Source organism: Pterocles gutturalis, unplaced genomic scaffold, assembly GCF_000699245.1.
Source record: "Pterocles gutturalis isolate BGI_N339 unplaced genomic scaffold, ASM69924v1 scaffold4604, whole genome shotgun sequence".
Lineage (NCBI taxonomy): Eukaryota > Metazoa > Chordata > Aves > Pterocliformes > Pteroclidae > Pterocles > Pterocles gutturalis.
Genome location: NW_010135497.1, coordinates 2,309 through 23,862, shown reverse-complemented (window position 1 = coordinate 23,862; position 21,554 = coordinate 2,309). Strand labels below are relative to the sequence as shown.

The following is a 21,554-nucleotide window of genomic DNA, read 5'->3' as shown; positions in this document are numbered from 1 at the left end:
CCTGCAGGAGCACGGTACATGGAGGGAGTTCTCATCCGTGGAGCCTTACCCACCACTGTAAAATCCTGTGGAAACACATCCAAGGACAATAGCTAGAGGCTGTAGCCGAGTCACTTGGGAGACTTTCTTGTGTCCTTGGCCTGAGAAGCTCCAGGAGAGTATGAGGGCTGAAATAGTCTTTTGCTTCTGCCTCACCTCAACATTTGCTGTCCTTGGCCCATTCTCAGTCCCACTACCCTTCTCCTTTTACAGTATAAGCACAGCTTCAAGCTCTTACTTAAGCAGACATGACAGCAAGAGGGGAAACAAGAAAAAAAGAAAGACAGCTAAAAATAAAAGAGAGGTCATTTTTTAACTCCCTTGTCTAGCATCCAAGTCAATAGTTCTCATTGCCTTATTCTTTAATCAAGGTTTGTTCAAGAAAATTACTCTTCCCAAAGCATAACTCAGGCTCTAAAGCAGGCTTCTGGCACAAAGTTATAGTTATATAGGAAAATAATAGTTTCCCTAGCAAGAAGAAAAAGGTCTAAAGCTGAAATTGCTTTATTACAAGGAGAAAGTGTCTGTTGCCCTCTAAAAAAAAAATCCTCTCTCACACTATAAAGAAAAGTAACAAAGCTCATGTTATTCCCTCAAATGTCATAGCTCTGCAAGCTCATGTTTTCACTTTGGGGTGTGCCCAATTAGAAAATAATCTGGCAAGCAGAGAAATACCAACTGTTGTGCAATTCCTCCTCTGTTAACAGCAAAGCAAATGAGCTTCCAACAGGTATGAACCACCTGTCAAACATCACAAGCGCTGAAAGCAAAAGCCTTCAAGGATTCTCTACACGCTTGCCTGAATGCATGCTTTTAAATTAAAGCAAAGAAACCCACCCAGCCTCAAACACCTCAGGTCACGGAGAGAAACAATAACTCTTTGCCAAGGGTCCTTTTTTTCTGCTGGGCTGCTCAGCATTGCCTAGTTGTACAGGGAATAGAAAGATGCAAATATTAACAAGTAGTGTCCTGGGTGGCACACAACCCTGCCTTACCCTTGTCCCCCCACCACAAGGAAGTGTTTCATCTGCTGAGGTATTGTTTTTTGTTTGGGGTTTTTTCAGACTTGTCATCCCTCCAAATTTCTTCCATTTCCAGTCACATCAGTACCTCCTGGAATAGAGGTTTACACTGTCTCAGTTTCCACCTTCCTCCAAAGACAACCCAGGGGAAGCCACAAACTGGTCTTGCAGCAGAATGCTACTGGCCACAGAGTAAAATTACAAGGACCCAGCAGCTGTCATTATCTCAAAGCAATTCCTCTGAACCAGCAATGATTTGACTGCATTTTTAATTCTAGCTGCAAGTGCTTAACTCTTGCATCAGTTCCCTCCAGTCATTGGAGATGATCTGTATTATTATTAATACACACACACACTAGCCAAACCAGAGAGACCAGCTGAAGACCAAACAGCCTGCAATAACTGTAACAAAGAACTTCACATTTTGCAGTATCCCACCAAAGCTTTTCCTGGATAAGAAACAAGTGAATGGAGTCATAAGCTTTAGAGTAATCTCATGTTTTCTATGAAAGAACACAACGTACCTTCTACGCCCTAAACTATTTACCCACACACAACCACTCGGTACCACCACATTTTACCAACATATAAGCTTAGAAGAAAGCCATGATGACATGGCCAGGTATAACTTAGGAACATTTTACCTCCAGTTTCAAACAAGCTGGGAAGAAAGCAGCATCAGGCTGATTTGCATGACCCAACGTTTTGACCCGTTATGAGAATCCTTTAGAAGAAGGCGGTATACAGATACTGGAAGTAGATAATTGCCATTTAACATGTACATGAAGTGTTTTGTCTCTCTTAAAAGACAGCAGCCATCTTCCAAATTCCTCCTAGGCAGAGCATCCTGACAACCACTGCAACCACTAACAAAGTTTTCAGACACACAGGCTCGTCTACACTTTCTGTACTGACAGAACTAAATGGTTTCCCTGAACAGTTTAAAAAAAATTGTTATGCCAACCAGGACAATCCAAGAGTTGGCACAGGGATAGTATTCAAGCTCAGGAGCAGCTGTGGGAAAGCAAGCTGTACAAATCGTGCTGGAATAAACTAATTCTCTCACATATACTTCTGACATCTGTCTAGGTAGTAAGGCTGTGGTGTACTTAGATGGGAGAAGAGTCTGGAGGTGGAGAAGGGTTATGTTAAAAATAAGAGAACTACCCACATCCCCCTGTTATTCTGACTGCCCCTCCATCCCAGTTTTCAAAAGATTAATATTTTGCAAATACAGGTAAACTGTGTCTGGGGAAAAAAAAAAGAGAAAAAAAAGAAAGAGGGGGAAAAAGGATGTGGAAAGGGCTTACCATTGCGTTCCTCAGGTCTCAGGCTCTTTTTTGCAACTTCTGCCAATGCCCCAATGCCAAGACCGACAGCTAGTCCTTTAAAATAAGAAAAAGACCCAGGTCAGAATAAAAAAGCCTTTTGAGACACATATGGAGACATTTTTTGTAATTAACCTTAAGCCACAGTCAAATGAACAGCAGCAAAACAGCTTGATTAGAACATCCTGGCTTTTGCAATGGAGTCATCTTCAAGTTTGACACTAAACAGTTTTCTCTTATACTTCTTCATCCTAGCATGCCAGCCAGGTATCACAGGCTACGTCAGTCTGGGATGTCCAGCTTTTAAAATGCATGTCAACGAGCACAACTCAGAGCCCCATGCTCTGGCCAAGGTCCTGCTGTAGACTCAAATTGTGGTGCTCAGAAGAAGGGAAGAAAACAAATCTCACAAACATGGTTCTCAAAGTACAATTCTCAGGAAAGAAGAGAATCCCCCTCATCCCCCACCATGCCACCACAGCAGGGGGAAGCAAAACTGTATTTAGATGAAGCCACTGCCAGTAGAGCTGGAGGCTCTGTGGCCCTGCTGCCTAAGCATTCAGGATTATTTGTGCTCATTGGCTGTCTTTGACTTCCATGTGCTCGTTGACTATGATGAGCAGAAACACGTTTTTCCTGAAGCCCACCTTATGCAAGCAGTGCTATAACCTGCAATTCCAAGGAGCTGTGCTGAGGAGTAACCACACACAACAACACAAGACCATGAGACCAAACATCAGCACTCCATGGGCACTATCACCCTTTGAAGCGGTGAATTCCAGGGCATTATCTCAGAGCCACGGATTAAGCTATGACTATAAAAGAAGTGTTACCTGCCTCCACTACCCTGACTAAAGCCACCAAAGCGAAGAAAGCACAACTGACCAGCACATGGCATTTTGTGTTGTGAACAAGCCATTCACTTGTTACCAGAAACAAGTCATCCCTCCAAAGAACCTGTGCAGCTGTAGAAAAGCACTATCCTCCTCTGACCGTGGACAAGTCACTCCTGACATCCTTCATCTTCCCTATCTGCAAGATGAGTATTTCCTCTAAGATTAATAATTTCGGGACAATTTTCAGCATCACTGAACAACCATGGTTCAGCACCGTGGAAAATAACAACCCTGAGCACCTCTAGAAAGTCACACTCCTGTATTTTGCACTTTACGCAGTCAGATTATTTCAGGCCTGGAAAATGCCACTTGGTTTTACACCAGCAGAGTGCCTCTTCAGACATTTTCCAGACATCTCCAGCACACGTTACACTTAAAACAAAGCTCATCAAGAGATGATCTATAATCAGTTTTGTTCGGGGAAGAATCCTCTTGCTCAGCAACTGACACAACAAAACAAACACGAGACTGAATGGGCTGTTATCACTCTGCTCAGCCTGCCAAGCACAGGGGTGGGTGAGACTCTCCCCTGGAGCAGCCTGTGCCCTGGTTTTGGTCACATCAAACACCACAAGCACCACACAGAACACGATGCAAGCTGCAGACAGTTGTGCATCAATTCCCACTGGCTTGCTGAGCATTAAACACTCAGCAGAAGAAAGGCACACTCACTTGTTACTCACATGACAATCTGAATCCTACAGTTGTCAGTCGTGTGTGTATTTTAGTAAGATTAAACAATATGATGCCTCAAGAGGATAGCTATTATTTTTGTTTGCAAAATTGCTACAATCACATTAGATCTAGGCATCACTGCAAGCTTCCTGAATTTTCTTTATTGCAAAGGGATCTTATTGTATCATTAAGATAAACTTACAAACCAGGAATATGATCAAGGGAGACAAACTGCTTAGAAAAGTCAAATGATACAAGGAAAGGAGAGTGGAAATAAAGAAAAGATCAAGAACTGTGTGGGTGGAACTGATGACCCATCAGGCTGCAAAACAAGCATGGAACAAAAAAAAATTGCAGAAAAGTCTGTTTTACCAATTCCAATCCTGGGAAGAAAAAAATAACACATACCAAAATAAAATAAATAAATAAAAATCAAGGATGATAGTTAGTACTATAAATACATCTACCAGCAGCCACTCCAGCTGCTGCAAGAAGCATACAAAAACACACATAAAGGATAAAGAAGTTCAGTAGAGGATCTTGTGCTGATTACAGAGAAACATCAGCTCAGTATTACATGCAATCATTGGAGAAAATTATCTTCAATCTTTCCAGCAAAATGTTCTTTGCTCCCAGAAGAGGTGAGAAGCCAGGCAAACTCTGCAGTCCAAGTATTTCTGCCTCCTGTTACTAATTTGTCCATCATCCACCAGAGTGTCCTGACACCATAGCTGAGAGATCAACATTCCTTATAACATCAGGGGACAACAAAAAACATGTGAAGACAGGATGAGGAATGATTCAAGTGTGAACAGGATCATGCCAATAGCATGGGAGCTCAGCTATCTGAACCCTAGGAATAGTCACATGAACTCTGCGCTTTTGACTTACTCAACATCTTTCTATCTTCTTCAAGTCTAAAAAGATGCTCTTCTAATATGGAAATAAAGGAAAAAAAAGTGGGTTTTAACCCACCAAGGAAAGTCAGAGTCAAATGCTAGCTTGACTGGTGTGGAGGTGGTAGGGGAAGAATCTACCTTAACCATTATATTACCCACACTGATTTCCTGGGGTTTTCAAGTGAAGATGGTACCCCCAAAGCCCACAAGAAACGGCACAATAAAAGCTTACTTGCTCCAAGCTACGCTCCCTCACAGATATGGAGCAGCCTTCTGCCCTTAACATTCTCAAGGCAATACAAAGACGCAGCTAGGAAAACAGGAAATAATCACCCCCCCAACCCTGCTATCCGCTATTTAATTCTAATAATTTGAATGTCCTAGGAAGAAAAGACAGAGCTGGGTCACTACTGTTCCACAGGTTAACAGTGATATCCCCTGCAAAAGGGCTCCTTCCAGCTGTTAACCATCATCCCACATCAGCAGCAGGTGCTCCCAAAAACCAGTAATGTAATTGGAGACTCTAATTAAATCATCCTACACCTTGTTTCTGACTTCCAGTGAAAAGGCAAGATGAGAAAATCCACAAAAGAGAACATACACTGTGCAGGCACAGGGAACTTCCAACTCACCTACCACTGAGATTTGAAATACTTCATTTACTTCAAGCTTACCTTGCCTTCTCTAAAAAAAAAGAATACATTAAATTGGGTTAGATCTTGGGAAAGCAAAAATCAATTTTCATCTCATTTGGAAACTGCCTCCTATGCCCTCATGAGACTCCCTTGATCAGCCTCACTCATCAGCTCTCAGATATTTTTTAAAATTATAGACATTACCTCTTGCACCACTCCTGAGAATAATACCCAGAAAGGACCGACAGTGAGGACAGTAAGCAGCTAGGAGAGAGGCACACAAGTACTACCTTCCCCTGCTCACAATCTAAGAGGAAAACAGCCAACTGTAAGCTCACCAACAACTTCAGAGGAATCAAAAACAGGTAAAAGTGAAGGGCACACCACAGCTCTTGCCATCAGCTAATATTTCCTGGCTTAAGCACTTAAAATGCTTCATAAAAGATGCAATTTGAAATGAACATTTCTCATCAGATATGAGCCAGCCAGGAAGAGCCCCACTAGAAGTAGCTGCCAAGGTTTCACAGTCACACTGGCTCTCTCAAGGCCATGCACAGGTCAGAAAAAAAACTAAACCTGGAGCAAGCAGGAGCTGCTCCTCATTATAAATGCAGTCCCACTTTCTGTGCTGTTCTAGAGGCTGTTTAAAAGCTCGTATCAGTCTGGATCAAGATCTGACCATTAAGAACTGTTCCTTACAGGTGGTCCTTCCCATGTGGCGCTGCCCACATATTTCAGGCTCGCCACACCCTCAAACCTTCTTCAAGCATTACCCAGCCTAACAAAGTATTACCAAGGGATTTCTTAAACTGGAAAAAACCTACCTCTAAGGCCAGATCCGTTGGCTAGTGTACTGACAGTAATATTTCTCCTTGCTGTTGCAAGGAAAAATTCAGAGGGAAAGATAAGCAATGAATGCTACCACGAGATTGCAGACTGAAGAATCTGAACACCTTTTTGCAACACAATGTCCCCCCCAAAAGCAGTCCAAAAGCAAGAGGTCTGTCTTGCCAGCATTTTCAATCATATAAAACACACAACTGGAGGAAAAGGGCAAGACCAAAAAATAGATGACACAGAGATATGACTGAGGATGCTGCTTATAAACAATCTCTTTCTTTCTCTCCCTTCATGGTTTTAGTCTGGTGGGTGTTTTTTTGTTTGTTTTTTAACCTGAGGTTAGGAGAAGACAGGTACTTAGTTATATTTCCCCTTGAAGCATGAGTCAGCTTTTCCTCCTGCAACAGCCTTGAGTGCCAAGAGCTGGAGTGTACAGTGACAGCACTGGAACTCAAAGTTCACAAAGAAGATTTGGTCATCTGCCACTTCACATCCACCAGCTGTCAGCAAGCAGCCACAGATAAATTTGGAAGATGACAGCTAGAAGTGCTGTGACACTTTCCATAAAAATCAAGGCTAGATTAGAACAGAGAGACCTGTATGCTACTGGAGCTCAAAAACAAAGAAGTCAAGTGAGTTAAAGGGATGCTTTGTTACTCCAAAAAGCAGATCACAAATCCTGCTTCCCTTTAAGGAATACTAAACATGCCGAAAAGCCAGAGCACCTGCAATAAACTACAGGGTTAAAGAGCTCTGACCAGCATTAAAATCTTACATTATCACAAAACTCACTTGCTGTTTATTCCTGCACTCCATAGAGTCAGTCCCTGCCCCTAACTCCTCCCAGTGTGCATATTACTCTGACAAAGAGACACAAAGAGGAAGAATAACTGTTTTCTTTCTATAATAGTTGATCCAAATTACATTTGACAGGCTGTTTTTCTTTCTTCTGGGATCCGTAACACAAGGATGTCTACTTTCCACATGTGCTTCTCTATCAAATTTTGTGGAAGAGAATCACAAGAGCCACAACAGCCTAACATGCTACTTGGGAAACAGTTTATCATCAGAAAACATTTACAGTCACAAAAAAAATACCAGAAAGACTACTCATCTAATGATTAGCTAAGATAGCTGTGATCATCTTTTCCACCTGCAGTACTGTGATAGTTCCCTTTTTCTCAACAAACATGTTAAGTCCTGTGATGGCTTTGGATATAAGACATTAGATAAGCACCATCTGTTAACATTACTGAAGATATTTAGCTGCTTTTTTACACAGTAAATCCCATTCTGCAAATAAAATTCACACAGGTTTCAGCTAGCTTCACAAGCTTACAAGCTCAGACTTCACATACTTCCAGGAAGAAAATGGTTTATAAGCAATCACCAAGTAAAATCAAACCTTTACTATTATGGTCTCCCAACCCTCAAAAATCAATACCAAAAGGATGTTTTATATTTAACTCTTTAGAGTGACTTTTTTTTCCATGTCAGAACAGGCATGTGAAAACTAAGCTCCAGGAATATATCAGCCTGCTGTCTTAAGACAAATGAAAACCCATGCCAACCCTGTAGTTCTTGTTTACAGGTAGCTTGCTGAATGCATCTGAAAGGTCTGCTTAAATAGGGAGCTTTTTTCTTTGCCATAGTAATCACAGTAGCAGTTAGATGTGGTGAGAGAGCAATAGAAGGCAGGATTCAAAGTATAACTTCATTCTGATTAAAAGTCAAGATCCACAATCGTAATGAAAAAGCCCAAGCCAGGCTCTGAGCTAGCCAGCTCTTGTTAACAAGTTAAACTAGCAAACAGAACCAACTAATACTTTGGGAGGAGCACTGGCACGGCCAGCCGTTAGTCAGTATGTGCAAACATAGTGACTTCGCAAATGTGGGTGTGCAAACTGACCTCCAAAGTTGGCGAGTCGTCCAATCCTTGTGACAGGAACCTTCCTCTCCCGGGCCCGCTCACTGAGCTGCAGCAAAAGGAGAGGGAAATGAAAACAAAGAAATCCACAAATGCACTGGGCATCTGGTCAGATACATGGAAATTCAGAGTGCAACTTTGAAAGCACTCGAACAACTCTAATACAGAAAACTTCTCTTGAACACCAAGCCTTATATATGTTGAGGGATTTTCAAGTGAACACAGTGCAGAACAAACACACCATGAACTGAAACAGACACTGAGCAGGAGCAGACAAAAGGGCAGGTAACATAGAAAAGCTGTCAAACATGTTTAGAAACACCATGTTTACTTTCACCTCAGCAGCCCTTATATTTTGAACTTGGAGAAGCAGCACAATGCCAACCCCAACTCCCTTCCACACATGGAATTAAAACTCATGGAAGGTTACCAGGCTCACTGCACCATACATAATTGCCCCACACACAACAGCTGGAGCAGCAGAGGCATGCAGTTTAATCAAAGCAATATCCTGAGTGAGTGAACCTGCAGTGCATCTGATACCAGGTTTGGGGAAGGAGGCAGAAGATGCCAAGTATCTCCACTGTGAATTCTGCTGTGGCCTTTCTGTGCTGCCTCATGCAAGGGCATGAAGCCCTAAGCAACAATTGTGAGCTATGCTACTCTCCAATCTACTAATGCTCAGGGCAATGTTCCTTCCACCTCTATAAGGACTGCAATACACTGTATGGGAAACCACAGCCTTCACTGAGAGGAGCTCAGGGCCAATTCATTCTTCACAACCACAGCAAAAGAGCTAGCTTAAGGGAACAGGGCCCTTTAAGGAGAAGATAGACTCTTCAGGTCAATCTTCAAATCTTCATATCCTACAGCTGTCCCCATCTACTCAACATTTCATCCGAAAAACAGGGGTGAAAGACAGACCCATCATTACTGTAACATGCATCAATACATACACTGAATCCTCATCGTCCAGGGAATGAAAGGAGAGCTTCTGCTAACATAAAACTGAAGTCTAACCCTATGTACACTTTTTAGATATCCTCTCCTACCAGAATATCTGATATAGAGGATGCAGGTGTGAAAGAAGAGACTGAAAAGCTTTTTGACAGAATAAATATCACAGAGATCAGAGTTAAAGAGCACTGACACTTCCCTCTTTTGCCTTCACAAAAGGGAAGAGCAGAAAAGGAAGAAATGAAACACAGGAGAAGGTGAGTAAGGACAATCCAGTATAGAAACCATAATACTGAGAATCCTTAATGAAAAAAACATACCATCTGTTTGTAGGGTTTCTGCTCTGAACCTGTTTTGGCCTGTCTGGCTTTATCAATATCTTCAGCTGTTAATCCACTAACGGAGGAATGGTCTTGGTGAAAAGCCCTATTTTGTCCAAAGGCAGCAGCAAAAGGATTTCCAGGGTCCCTAAAGCCTCCAAATAACCTTGCATCCATTTTAGGAGGGAAAGGCTTCTGACCCATGCCGGAATCTCCAGTCTCACCAGCACTTTTAAAAGGTCCATTCGTAGTGTAAGAGTAACCAGGGCCTTCACTGCTGTGTTCCTGAGGCTTGCCAGGGGCAGCAGAGAAGTCCATTGCAGCATCTGATGTCTCTCGGGCTGAGAAGTCATCAAAATCCTCACTGAGATCTGTTAAGTTTTCCTGCCTTTTGCCTAGTTCCTGCAAACAAAAATAGAAATATTTTTAGAAAAGAACTTGAAACCTGTTCCCTACCCATCCACAGTCATCAGATATGGACATATAGGTAAGCTGTCCTGTTTCCACAATAAGTAATTTGTAGAGACTTTGGCACTGCAGACATTCACAGTAAGACATGAGAAAAAGGAAGAGACACTGAGGACACCTGGAGTCACTTGCAATCTTTCAACCCCACTAATGGGTCAGACTCATTAACAGCTTCTCAAATACTGGAGACACTTTGTTCTGCTTACACTATTGTGGAATACACTAGAAGCAACCCACTGCTAAAACAGGTGATGGGAGCTACAACATCACAAAAGATATACTTAGGAGGGACAACAAAAAGCTTACCCCTACCCTGATCCCTCTTCCCATGCTGTCCCTAAGCATGCAGTGTCAGCACTTTAAAGCCCAAAGCTACCTGAAGCAATGCTAGATACCTACTTATAGGCAAAGTCATGGCCATAGAAGGCTGAGCTTACATTACCAACTGGAAAACACATTTCATTATTCAACCACTAAGCTATGGCAGGGTTTGTCATTATCCCAAAGTAAATAAAATTCTGTGCTTGAGCAAGGATGACAGCAGACGACACAGCAACACTCAAGGCAAGCTTTCTCCTGACAGTCTTTTCTGTTCTGTCCTGACCCGCAAGATCTGCCCCACTAAGCCCAGCTATTTCCCACCACTTTTCAATGTAGGAAAAAAAAGAAAAAAGGAAAAAAAAAGTCAGTCAGCAGCAGGGAATTCTCTCCTATTTACTTGCTACTGGACATATTCTAGACACTCATCTCTGCAGCGACAATACCATGGAAGAACTGATGACTATTACAGCCCATCAACAGGATTTTAAATCCTGCTGCGGTCAGGCAAGCAGGCAGCATATTTTAGGCTCTTTCCTAAACACTAATTACATTTCCCCTTCTTACAGAAACAAACAGAACATGGTCCTTCCTGTTATTCCACAGGTTTCATGCTATTCTGAACCTCAACATCACAGCAGGGGGGGAAGAGGAGAAATCTGTTTACAGATGGGGACCGTGACACAAAACTGTCTGATGATTTCAAGCAAGAAGGCCTCTCTACTTCCGTGCTTAACTTTAAAAAAGCACATGAGACAACCAAAACCCTGCCACAGATCAAGGGAAGTGAAATATAGTCACTTAATATAAAAGCTTTCCTCTCTTCAAAACAGAAAAGTATCATAGCTTCAGACTGCGGATTTCTTACTGAGCTTTGGCAGCAGCTTCTCATGCAACTGATTCACAATGCAGGGCAAGTGTTCTGCAGGTGCATTTGTGGGGCCTCTCCTGTGCAGAGAAACATGCACAGAAACAGAAGAACATAGCATCTCTCTCTTTTCTTGGATGCAAAAGGAGGACAAAGGCAAGACAAAGCACTATCTCCATAAACAAACACACTTACGATATTCCTATTGCAAGCTTACCTAGAACCAAGGAAACACAGGCCCAGATTCTACAACTGAAGCTACAGAAGGCTGCCATGACAGTCTAAACTTACTGTATAAAAACCATCAAAACCTCACTCATCAGTTTCTGTTACAAAATCATGATCTGAGCTACACTGCCTTTCTACAGGATAATAAAGGATAACTGACTTTGATTTAGAAAACTTATCTTCCTCAGATAAGCTCCATGTTTTCAAGACATGGCAACACTGCAGATGTGAAGCTCTTACAAATCCATTCCCCTGCCTCGTAACAGAAGCTGCTGCTTAAAAAAAAAAAGAAAAAAAAAAAAGAGAGACAGCTTGGCTTTCCTTATGTTCCTCATTTGAAAATCAGTTCTGGAAATCCAAGGTAGGCTGTAAGTGCTGAACCTGCAAGCACCTTATCTTGGGCTATTCTGAAAAATATCTCATGCACCAATTCTGTAAAGAAAGGAAGAAGCACTGGGATAAATCTAATTCACTCTGAAATAGCTCATTCACTTAGATAAAGGAGAGGTAATCAATGACTGAAGTCGGAAATACATTGTAAATCAAAGCTGCTGGCCAGTCTTAGGAAGAGCTTTATCTTTGACTAGATGAGGTAAGCAATGCACTTTTCATTTTCAGCATGTCTTAAACACTCAGTGATAGAAACAGAAACACTTCGCAGTAACATTCCCCTCCCATTCCTCTCCAAGCATCTACTGCACACCACAGAAATCCTGGAGAATTCCCAGAGTGTTGCAACATCCGTATTATTGATCCAGCACTTCAGAGCTAGGTTCTAGTTCACGATACAAGTTCCTAGCCACTCTCACAACAAAACCAAAAAGGACCTGGAGGAAAAGCAAAACATCAGACTACACCGTGCACAAAGAGCTTGGCTTACCTGCATCTTCCCCAAGGCAGAACTGAACTGTTGTTCCGCAGTGGCCTGGAGAGTCTTTGCAATGGTAACCGCATCGCCCCCAAGGAGCGCCTGCCGAAGCTGTCCTGCTTGGGTTTCTAGGACTGCTTTACTAAGCTTTGTCAAGCCTTTCACCACCATGATGGCATCACCCGCCATGGCTGATCTCCTTCTGTGCTGAAAGATGAAAAAGAAAAGGGGGGCGGGGGGAGAGAGGAAACAAGAGGTCAAGGAACAAGTTTGCAACCAGTTTCAAGTCACCAAAGAGCCAGTGGCATATCCCAGACAATCTCTTTCCACTTTGGCAACCAGTCATGGGAACCTGTTTGCAGCTCAGATGGCACACAGACCAGCTTAAATGACAGCTAGTTAGCTGACCTTACCAGGCAAAACGAGAACTCTCTTTAGGTGGATGTTCATGAGTTAGGATAGCATTCCAGGACTCCGCACAAATATTCAAGTTACTATTCACCAGCAGAATCAGAGACAGGTAAATGTCAGTAACACTGCAAAGATGGTCTTGATTCTTTCCAAACGTTTAAAATGGATTAAAAGCATTAGCATTTGACCTTTGATTATTATCAGGCTCTGGAACATATTCTCAGTGCCTAATAGCACAGATGAAGTGCACTGACAGCTGTCACATCCCATTCCTGCCCTGGAGCTATGCCTGCTCATTTTACATAGCCAAGTTTCTTCACCTTCACATCAACAAGTAAGCTTTGTCTGTCCTCCAAAGGTAGTCTGCTCAGTGCCCAACTTGGAGCTTGCTCTGTTACTTTTAACTGGAAACTTAAGTACGCTCAGAACACCTACCTGCCGCAGCACTGTCAAAGTACTGCTCTACAGTGCTCAATTTTTGACTCAGTCCCCCCTCCCATTCAAGAGACACTCCATCTCAGATTCATAACAGTTAGTGCCATTTCAGTGTCTTCAAATATGAACTGGGCACTGTAGGATGCAGGACAGAGCCTGTCCAAGAAGAACAAGTTCCACCAACTCAGCCTAGGACCCAGCTCAGGCTCAGTACACCAGTTCTCCTACATCACTGTGGCTCACGTAAAAAAAAATCAGGAGTGGCTAGGGTGCCCGAACCATTTCGCAAGGCAGATTTTCACACGCTTTTTTCCCCTCATCTCCCACAACTTTAAAGCACAGAGAGGGTCACAGCTCCAGGATCTGGCTCAGCTGCCTGTCCTCCCACCTTTCCTGACACAGAAGGTAGAGGCATGTGGTTGGCACAAGATGCTGCCTAAGGTTCAGCCTCACCCATACAACATTCTCTGTTATGATTTAGAGGAAAAAATAAATCTGGCTGCAGTTAAGTACCAAGCACGACTAAGGCCACATATTTAAGTTATTTCCTAGGTACGTACGCAGGCACAGTTCATTTTTAGCAGATAATGGGTCAACATCCACATAGGCACTACAACTATAAATGTTAATACACTGAAGTGGAACAAGTGATCCCGAGTCAACAGTACTCCTGGTATTACACCCTGCTGCAAACCACAAGCAACTGGATCCAGTTACCTTCTCGGGAAACACAAAGCCTGTCTGACAAACACGTCTGTTGTATCAAACAGGAGACATATGGACTGCTATAGCTAAAGAAATTTCTGGATAAGTACACAGTTTTGCTGCAATCACACAGGAGACACATGGAGTACTAGAGCTGAATTGCTGAATCATGCAAATACAGGGTAAACCCCAGCTACTGGAATATTTGTTCAACAACTGCTATTCAGTGATCAAAATCAGGAACAACTGCTGCAGCCACGAAGTGAGCAATATCTATTACATGCTTTAAGTATGGTTGTTAGAAGGTCAGTCAAACGTTAGCAAAGAATTGAGGCTTAATGGGGTTAGCTATAAAAATAAAAGTCAAGCCTACACAGGTCATTACTGTATGGTTATCTTTACAAGACCTATGCATGTGCTCCAGACCTGTAAGAAGCGCTACTATGAACCTCTCCAGAGTTTAATCACTAGGGTTGGTTTTAACTTTGCATAACACACTTTTAAACTTCAAAGCTGCCCGTCAGGTAAGGAAATGTACTCTGTCAACAGGAGGTGTTTCCCCCCCCCCATCTTCACACTGTAAATTTCCACATGGATCTCACTCAAAGCACTTGGAGGCGGCCCCTGCAATTCAGATCCGGGCAAAGAAACCAGCCAACAACCCAGTACTGTCTTAGCTGAAATGAGAGCGTTCAAAGAAACTAAGTGCGTACTAAGAAATAAGTGCTTTTGTAGTCACAACTATTGAAGCACACGGAAGCTTGAAGGCGAAAAGCTCACTCCCTCCGTCCCAAGAAGGGCAACAAAAGGTAATGCAATATAGATCAATGTACACTTCGACAACACACACAAAACCATCTGCTTTTAACGTGGATCCTTTCTAACCAATGATACTAAAACCATATCCTCCTTTCACCCAAAACCAGCTAAAGGATTTGTCTTGAAGTGACAGTTATTGTACATTAAATGTGCATTAAAAAAACAATAAATCTTCCAACAAAACATCAGGGAAGCTAATGCAACCACAAACGGAAAACACACATTGCACAACACACCGCACAACCCTCCATTGCTAAACATATCAACAAGCAAAGAGGACCAATTGCCCTTTACAAGTCTGGCTAGAAAAGACAGCAGTGGGCACATTGCTGCCGATGTCATCCTGACTTCAACGCCATCACCCCCACTTCCCTCTGCACGGCAGTTATAACCACCAAGGTACCATGCAGGTGGTTTGGTAGCTCAGAAGCACGAGCAACAGGGTCCTATGCAGTGCTGCCAAAGGACAGGCTACTATAACAGGCCATTTATCCCGGCACCTCGCTGGAGTACAGGCCTCTCTGTAGCAAACACAAGCCTACAGGCAACTGACTTACTGTTTTCAATGATCTTTCAGATTCTCTGGAGGTAGCTGACAGACCCAAATGGAAACCACAGTAGGAGCACAGAGGCAAGGCATGGCTTAATAAGGACTTGAGAGGTCAAGCCCAAGGAGAGTCACCAACAAATAAAGTTTAAGAAAGAGGAACTTGTTTTCAGAAACAACACTATACTCCTGCTTTTTAACAGTATTGTTGTATTTGTAAGCTATCTCCTTCCAGTGCCTCACTTTTAACAAAGCACAGTCAGGAAAAAGCATCAGAAACAAAAAGTAACTATACTGCAATGATTAATTTTTTGGCAATAGGCATCAGGAGCAAGAAAACATTCAGCTAGTGTTTGTACCCATCATCAAGCAACATGAAGGTGGGAGCTAGTAAGTGCAATGAGAACAGAACTGATACTGGAGGCATTTTCCTCAAGTGGAAAAAAATCCCAGGTTATCTAGTTTTGTAGACCCTACATTTAGCAGCACATGCTGACTAATTATCCTGGGGAGGACACAGAAAGCAAAGACTAACAAGGTTATCACAACCAGAAGGGAAAAGCATGAAAGAAAATACATGCTAGATAATAAATGGAAAAGACTACGCACAAAACATTAACAAGAATTAGTAGAATTACCTTTTTTCTTCAATGAAAAAAGCAATAAATGCAATCAAAGACAAGAGACAAAAACTGAAAGAGGAAGCACGCACTTTGAAGGAGAAGACTGGTATGTGCCCACAACACTAGCATAATACCCAGTGCAGACAGCAGGCAAGAGATTTCCCCCCACCCTCCCTACAGCAAGTTCTATTCACACCACTACTAAAGCAACAAAGAGCATAAGTAAGCTCTGACAAAAACAGATTTAAGGAGTGGTTTCAAACAGAATGTACAAAGTCTATATCACACTTGACTTCTCTCACAAGGACTTGTTAGCTAGCCCTAGCAAAACCCCGAAGGTTTAAGCAAGTACAGCAAGACACTCAGTGTACCAGAGGCCAATAACAGAAACACAAAGCCTCACAACAGGCAAGAGATAAATTCTTATATTTCTGCTGTTCTCACAACACATCCCTCCATTCATTCCCCTTCTTTTCTACATGCTAGTGTGCACTCCTGCAGACACACAGACCAGCTTCTGACTCCACGTGCTTTTTTCCAGATGCTCGTAAAGTCAAAAACATTACACACATGTATGTGTATATATATGTATATACATGTGTGTACACTCACAGATTTATCACTGACCAAGTTTAAACACAAGGAGGCTTCTAAATCATACAGAAAGATACCAGAGATATTTTTTTTAAGTTTTCTGTGCATGACAACACAACCTCTTTTAATGTAAGGAAATTACTTCTACCATCAACAGTTTGCTATCCACACAAGAAAGAAGCCTATCTACTGTTGAATAATTAAAAAAAAAAACAAAAACAAAACCACAAAAACACACCACCCTGACAAAACCCCAGGAGTTTTACAGCAGCCCACATTCCCCCTCTCAGGTCTTTAGATAGTTTTAGCTGCCTTCTTTATCTACAACTTTTCTTTCAAATAAATAAGACAAAAGTGAAAAAAATATTAGGGCTGGACAGTAACAAGGCAGATATAACACTTCCAAAGGAAACTGTGTCTGTGCCTTCCCCCCCTTCCTATTATCCTTTATCACAATCACTGTTATCTTAGTTGTATCTAAAGTGCTGTAACCCTGGAATCAGTGTTACAGCCACCCACACCATCAGAGCGAGTGTGGCAACAGTATGAAATAAAAATAATAAACACCACAAACAAGATTCAGATGACAAGGTATTCAGCACATTTGTTCCGTGGCCACAAACCAGCAGTAGACCAACTTCAAAACTAGTATTACTCATTAAGCTGTTCTGTGACTGATCTTTTCCAGATTTTTCCATTTCTTTTTGTGTGTGTTGCCATACCAACCCTCTCATGTGATCCTTTCACTCATGGCCTTTTTCAGTTCCATCACACACCTCCCCATCGGCTCCATTTATACCGGATTCCCAGGCCCCTGCCTAGATGATTTTCTTTCATTAGCTGGATTCCTCGGGTTGCAGCTGACCCAAATTTCAACCATGCAGGGCACAGAACAAACTGCATTTTAAAAGGAGAAACCTGCCATCATCCTGTAAACCAAACTGAAGATCCTCTTGCTTGTCTTTCATTTTTCCCCCTCCCCACATCTCCCACACACTGCAGCTCCAAAAGAAACATCTTCAAAGATCTGACCTACAACAGAACTAAGGACTCCCGTATTTGAGTCCTGCCCCGCGGCTTTGACTCAAGCCTCCTTAAACTGAATTCATGAAGTCTCTGAAAGCTGCTTTAAAACTACCCTTGCACAAAGCTGTTTGCCAATGCCATTTAAAACAAGCACCTTTGAAGGGCAGGCGGAACTTGTTTACTCTCTAATAATAGCAGTACATGCACTGATAAAGTGGGCTGCTTGGCAGACAAATGCATCTTTCCTCCAAAATTCAGAAGGCTTAGCAGTCATTTTTGGTGAATGACAGCTAGTTCAAAACCCAGGACGAACAGTTTTCCCCATAAATGGCTTGACACACCAAGTGAGAGTCAGAAGAATGCTTGGACACCTCAAAAGTAAGCACAGTCTGCTTTATTTTAGGCAGATACATCGACACAAAGTGAATGCTCTGGACTGACGGCTCTATTTACTTCTTTCTTGCATGTCCCCAGACATTGTCCAAAGCGTAGTCACAGCCCACGTGCCTGGAATTAACAGAGCCTCTTTCTACCTTTGCCATGCAACTAGAAATAATTCACTCACAATTAAGATCCAAGTGGGAGAGCGCATTCCCTCATTACAGACCACTTCCTCTGCTGATACGTCTTGACACAATACACTAATAAATGCTGTCCCAGGCACACGTTGTTTCCCATTACGCTGAGGCAGATCCAACTCAGTCACTGATCCCAAGGCTACCGTTCACTCATTTTTCCCCCAAGAATGAGTTCTGTGCCTGCTCCTGGGAATTAAGTATTTGCAGTTGGACCAAAAAAAGTTCCCTTTACCTCATTTGCAGGGCAAAAGATTTGTGCCGATATTTTGACCTGGTGTCGTATTTATATCTAACACCCTATCTTTGTATTATCTATGTTACCAAGAAGAAATGGCAGAAAGAATAAGAGGAAAAGGAAAAACCAAGGGGTTTTTTTCCATTTACGCATTGTGCAGTGCTTAGAACAAGGCATTGCACTGCATCCTCTATATGGCTCAGAACCTGCAGGTACAAGTGTAACTTTAATCACCTGAATAATACTGATAAATTCTGCAACTAAAGTTATTTCCCATGCACATGGATCTTTCATCCAGCAACAAGGACAACAGTATATTAAAATCAAAATACAGCATGACCACAAAACACACATTAATACGAGACTCGGGCAGATGCAATATTTGAAGCATTTGATACAAGTTGAATCTACACCTTTATGTGGGTTTATGGCAGCTTACACAAAAGCACAGTTCACCAATTCCAAGTCATCTCTTTGTGCATGTTAACATACAGAATCAAACAGACAAATCCCTCACATCCATGTGGAACAACTCTAACCAGCAGTATTTATCAGAAAGTTACACTAAAACTCTGTGCTGATCAAATCCAAACATTGCACTTCATACAAAAACTAAACATTACAAACATCTCCACCCAGGTTTGGAGAGCAGCTCTGTGCTCTCACAGAGCCTCTTCACTGGTTAAAGCAAGAGACCACTAAAGCTGAACTCCCTCGCTCAGGGAGCCTTTGGAGAGCAGCTCTGTGCTCTCACAGAGCCTCTTCACTGGTTAAAGCAAGAGACCACTAAAGCTGAGCTCCCTCGCTGATGCACAGGGAGCCGGGAACCAACAGAGCTCCCCACTGGTCTGATGCTCTGAGCTAGAATACAAAATACAAATGAGGGAGGTTATCAGTTTGCAGTTTGTTTTTTTGGTTTTTTTTTTTTTTTGGCATACATTGTTATGTTGTAATTGTTTTTATTGGAAGTTTTACCTGTCTGAAAGCATACCCAGTCTTGGGAACTGGAAACCATTAAAAAGCTATGCCTCACAAACAAGTGCAGATTCCTTTGGACTCAAATACAACATTACTTAAGACAAAATTCTTAAGAAAAACAGCAGCTCTTCCATTTAAAAACACATCACTCTTCACTCATAGATCTCAAAAAGGTAAGGAAAGGGGACTGGTATCAAAGTTCTCTACTTTAGAGGCAAGAGAAGTAATCTACCCAAAGTTACACCACATGTCAGTGATGGGGTTCGGAAGAGAATCGCAGCTCTCTCCAGAGCACGCTGATCCTTACAGCGCACAGCCTATACCTAAGGGACCTTTAAATACACACCCCTACAGAGCAAACAGACAAGGATTTACAGCCAGCTTGCTGACTGTCTTAACTGTACACTGCTAACAGTCATATCTAATGATTAAATGCCATACCAGCAATGGTTTCCAGTCAGAACCTTTCTAATTATAAGCTTCTGGAAAACTAGACACACCCTGTAACTGTACTGTACCTCTGTCTTCCTCAGGTGTAAGAAGATATTTCATTTATTATCCTTTTTGTACACCAAGACAGAACCATGCACCGATGTCCTGAGTCACTCTGTCACAAAGTCAGTAAGAGGCACCCCATGCATGTCTCTTCAGGTGGCATGTACACATCCTCTGCTCGCATGGTGAGCGCTACCCTGCTGTTATCATCGTGAACAGCAGGTCAAACACCACAGCCTCCCACTATCGATCCTGCAGGCACCCCTCTCTATATGGATCCCCTGACTTTCAACCTTGCCCTGGAAGCTAGGGTTAAGTTCAAATTTAGTAACTTATAACACATCCTAGTCTATTCATAGCCCCCTCACATACCAGCGTCCTAGCTATGGGAGCTTTCTCTCTTCTGGCTGTGCCAAAACTTCCCTGAAACAAGAGGAAAAACAGAATGCAAGAAGAGGACCATAGGCAAAAGAGACTGCTTCAAGACATAAATTGATCTCTGTGCTGAAGGGGAACATGTTCCATCAGAACCTACAGCTCCTGCATTACAGCTCTGACACAGTACTCAGACGAGTTATTTGTGCCAGTTCCTATACACCACACATAGGTATTTTTGACACTAGGGTAAATAAGAGCAATGAGCTCTATATTTCTCATGATTTACTGCTAAACCTAATCTGCAGGCTCTCATACCTGATACAGAATCTGTAATCTAACAATTACTTATGCTCTCTGTATAGATGTTATGAAATCATATTCTGTGTACCACAGAATAAACATACTGCTTTTCCAAACTAGAAGAGCCAAAGTTTTAAGCAATTTATATCACCAAAACTCCCAGAGCAACTTCTGAATGACCATGCTCCACAAAGCTTTGCTAAGCAATATAATATCCAGGCTTACCGATCTTAGAAGAGTTCTCTAAAAGAAACACTGGCAGCTTACTGCCCATTCATTCTCCCTTTCATCTCTTTGCTAGTCCCGATTATTCTCTTGATAAGCACTTTGTATCAAACAAAGATTTAATACTCCCAAATGGCACAATTCAGACAGAAGAATTGTGACGTTTCAGAATACATCAAGCCCTTTCACGGTACATTTGCTCAGCACATCAAGACAAACCAAGGTGTGCAACTGGTGAAAAAGGAGACATGAATAGCAATAAAAGGGCAAAACCAATACAGTAAGAGAACATTGTAAGTGGAAGCTATAACCTGCCCAAACACAAAACAGCTCTAGGACTACTTAGACCACAAGCACATCTTCCATGGTGTCTCTACATACAGAATCTACATAGTCTTTAAGAAAAAGACACAGCTTATGCAGCTTCCAGAAAAAAAAAAAATACAACGGATGTATTTTAACTCTCCATATGCACGTAGACTTGTTTCATCAGGCCTATAAATCTGTAAAGTTTCTGGAAGCCGACTCCATGGACAGACAGCTAAGTTTTTCAGAGCAACTGGTGTTATTTTTCTGTGCTGACAGAAACACATAGAACACTTCAGATCCTGAATAACAGGGAATGCAAGATGCTTCATTTAGTTCTATACCTCTGCTGACTGACAAAACACAAAAGCCATTACAATAGGGTCCAGAAGCACAGCAACTGTGCTTTACTGTCAGCTTGCATTTTGGCTCCATAATCAAATAAGTTATTTTCTTCTTTAGGTACTGAAGGAAAGCACACATCCACAGAACAGGCAGCGCTTTAAGTGCTTTTATAAACAAGCAGAGAGAGAACCTTCTCTCAAAAGCAGCGTGACCAGCAGGTCAAGGGAAAGGATTCTCTCCTCCTACTCCACTCTCGTGAGACCCCT

At 42.3% G+C, this 21,554-nt stretch overlaps 1 protein-coding gene across 1 annotated transcript in view; it reads right to left on the bottom strand.

Moving 5' to 3' along the window:
- ADCK3 (aarF domain containing kinase 3) overlaps positions 1–12,489 on the bottom strand; it is a 31,443-nt gene extending 18,954 nt beyond the window's left edge. Inside the window, exons 1-4 of the mRNA XM_010081897.1 lie at positions 12,301–12,489; positions 9,539–9,940; positions 8,244–8,310; positions 2,372–2,446 (exon numbers count right to left, since the gene is read on the bottom strand). Coding sequence (XP_010080199.1) covers positions 2,372–2,446; positions 8,244–8,310; positions 9,539–9,940; positions 12,301–12,477 — 721 coding nt within the window. The 5' untranslated portion in view covers positions 12,478–12,489. The remainder of the gene's footprint in view (positions 1–2,371; positions 2,447–8,243; positions 8,311–9,538; positions 9,941–12,300) is intronic.
- Between the last annotated feature and the right edge of the window lie 9,065 nt (positions 12,490–21,554).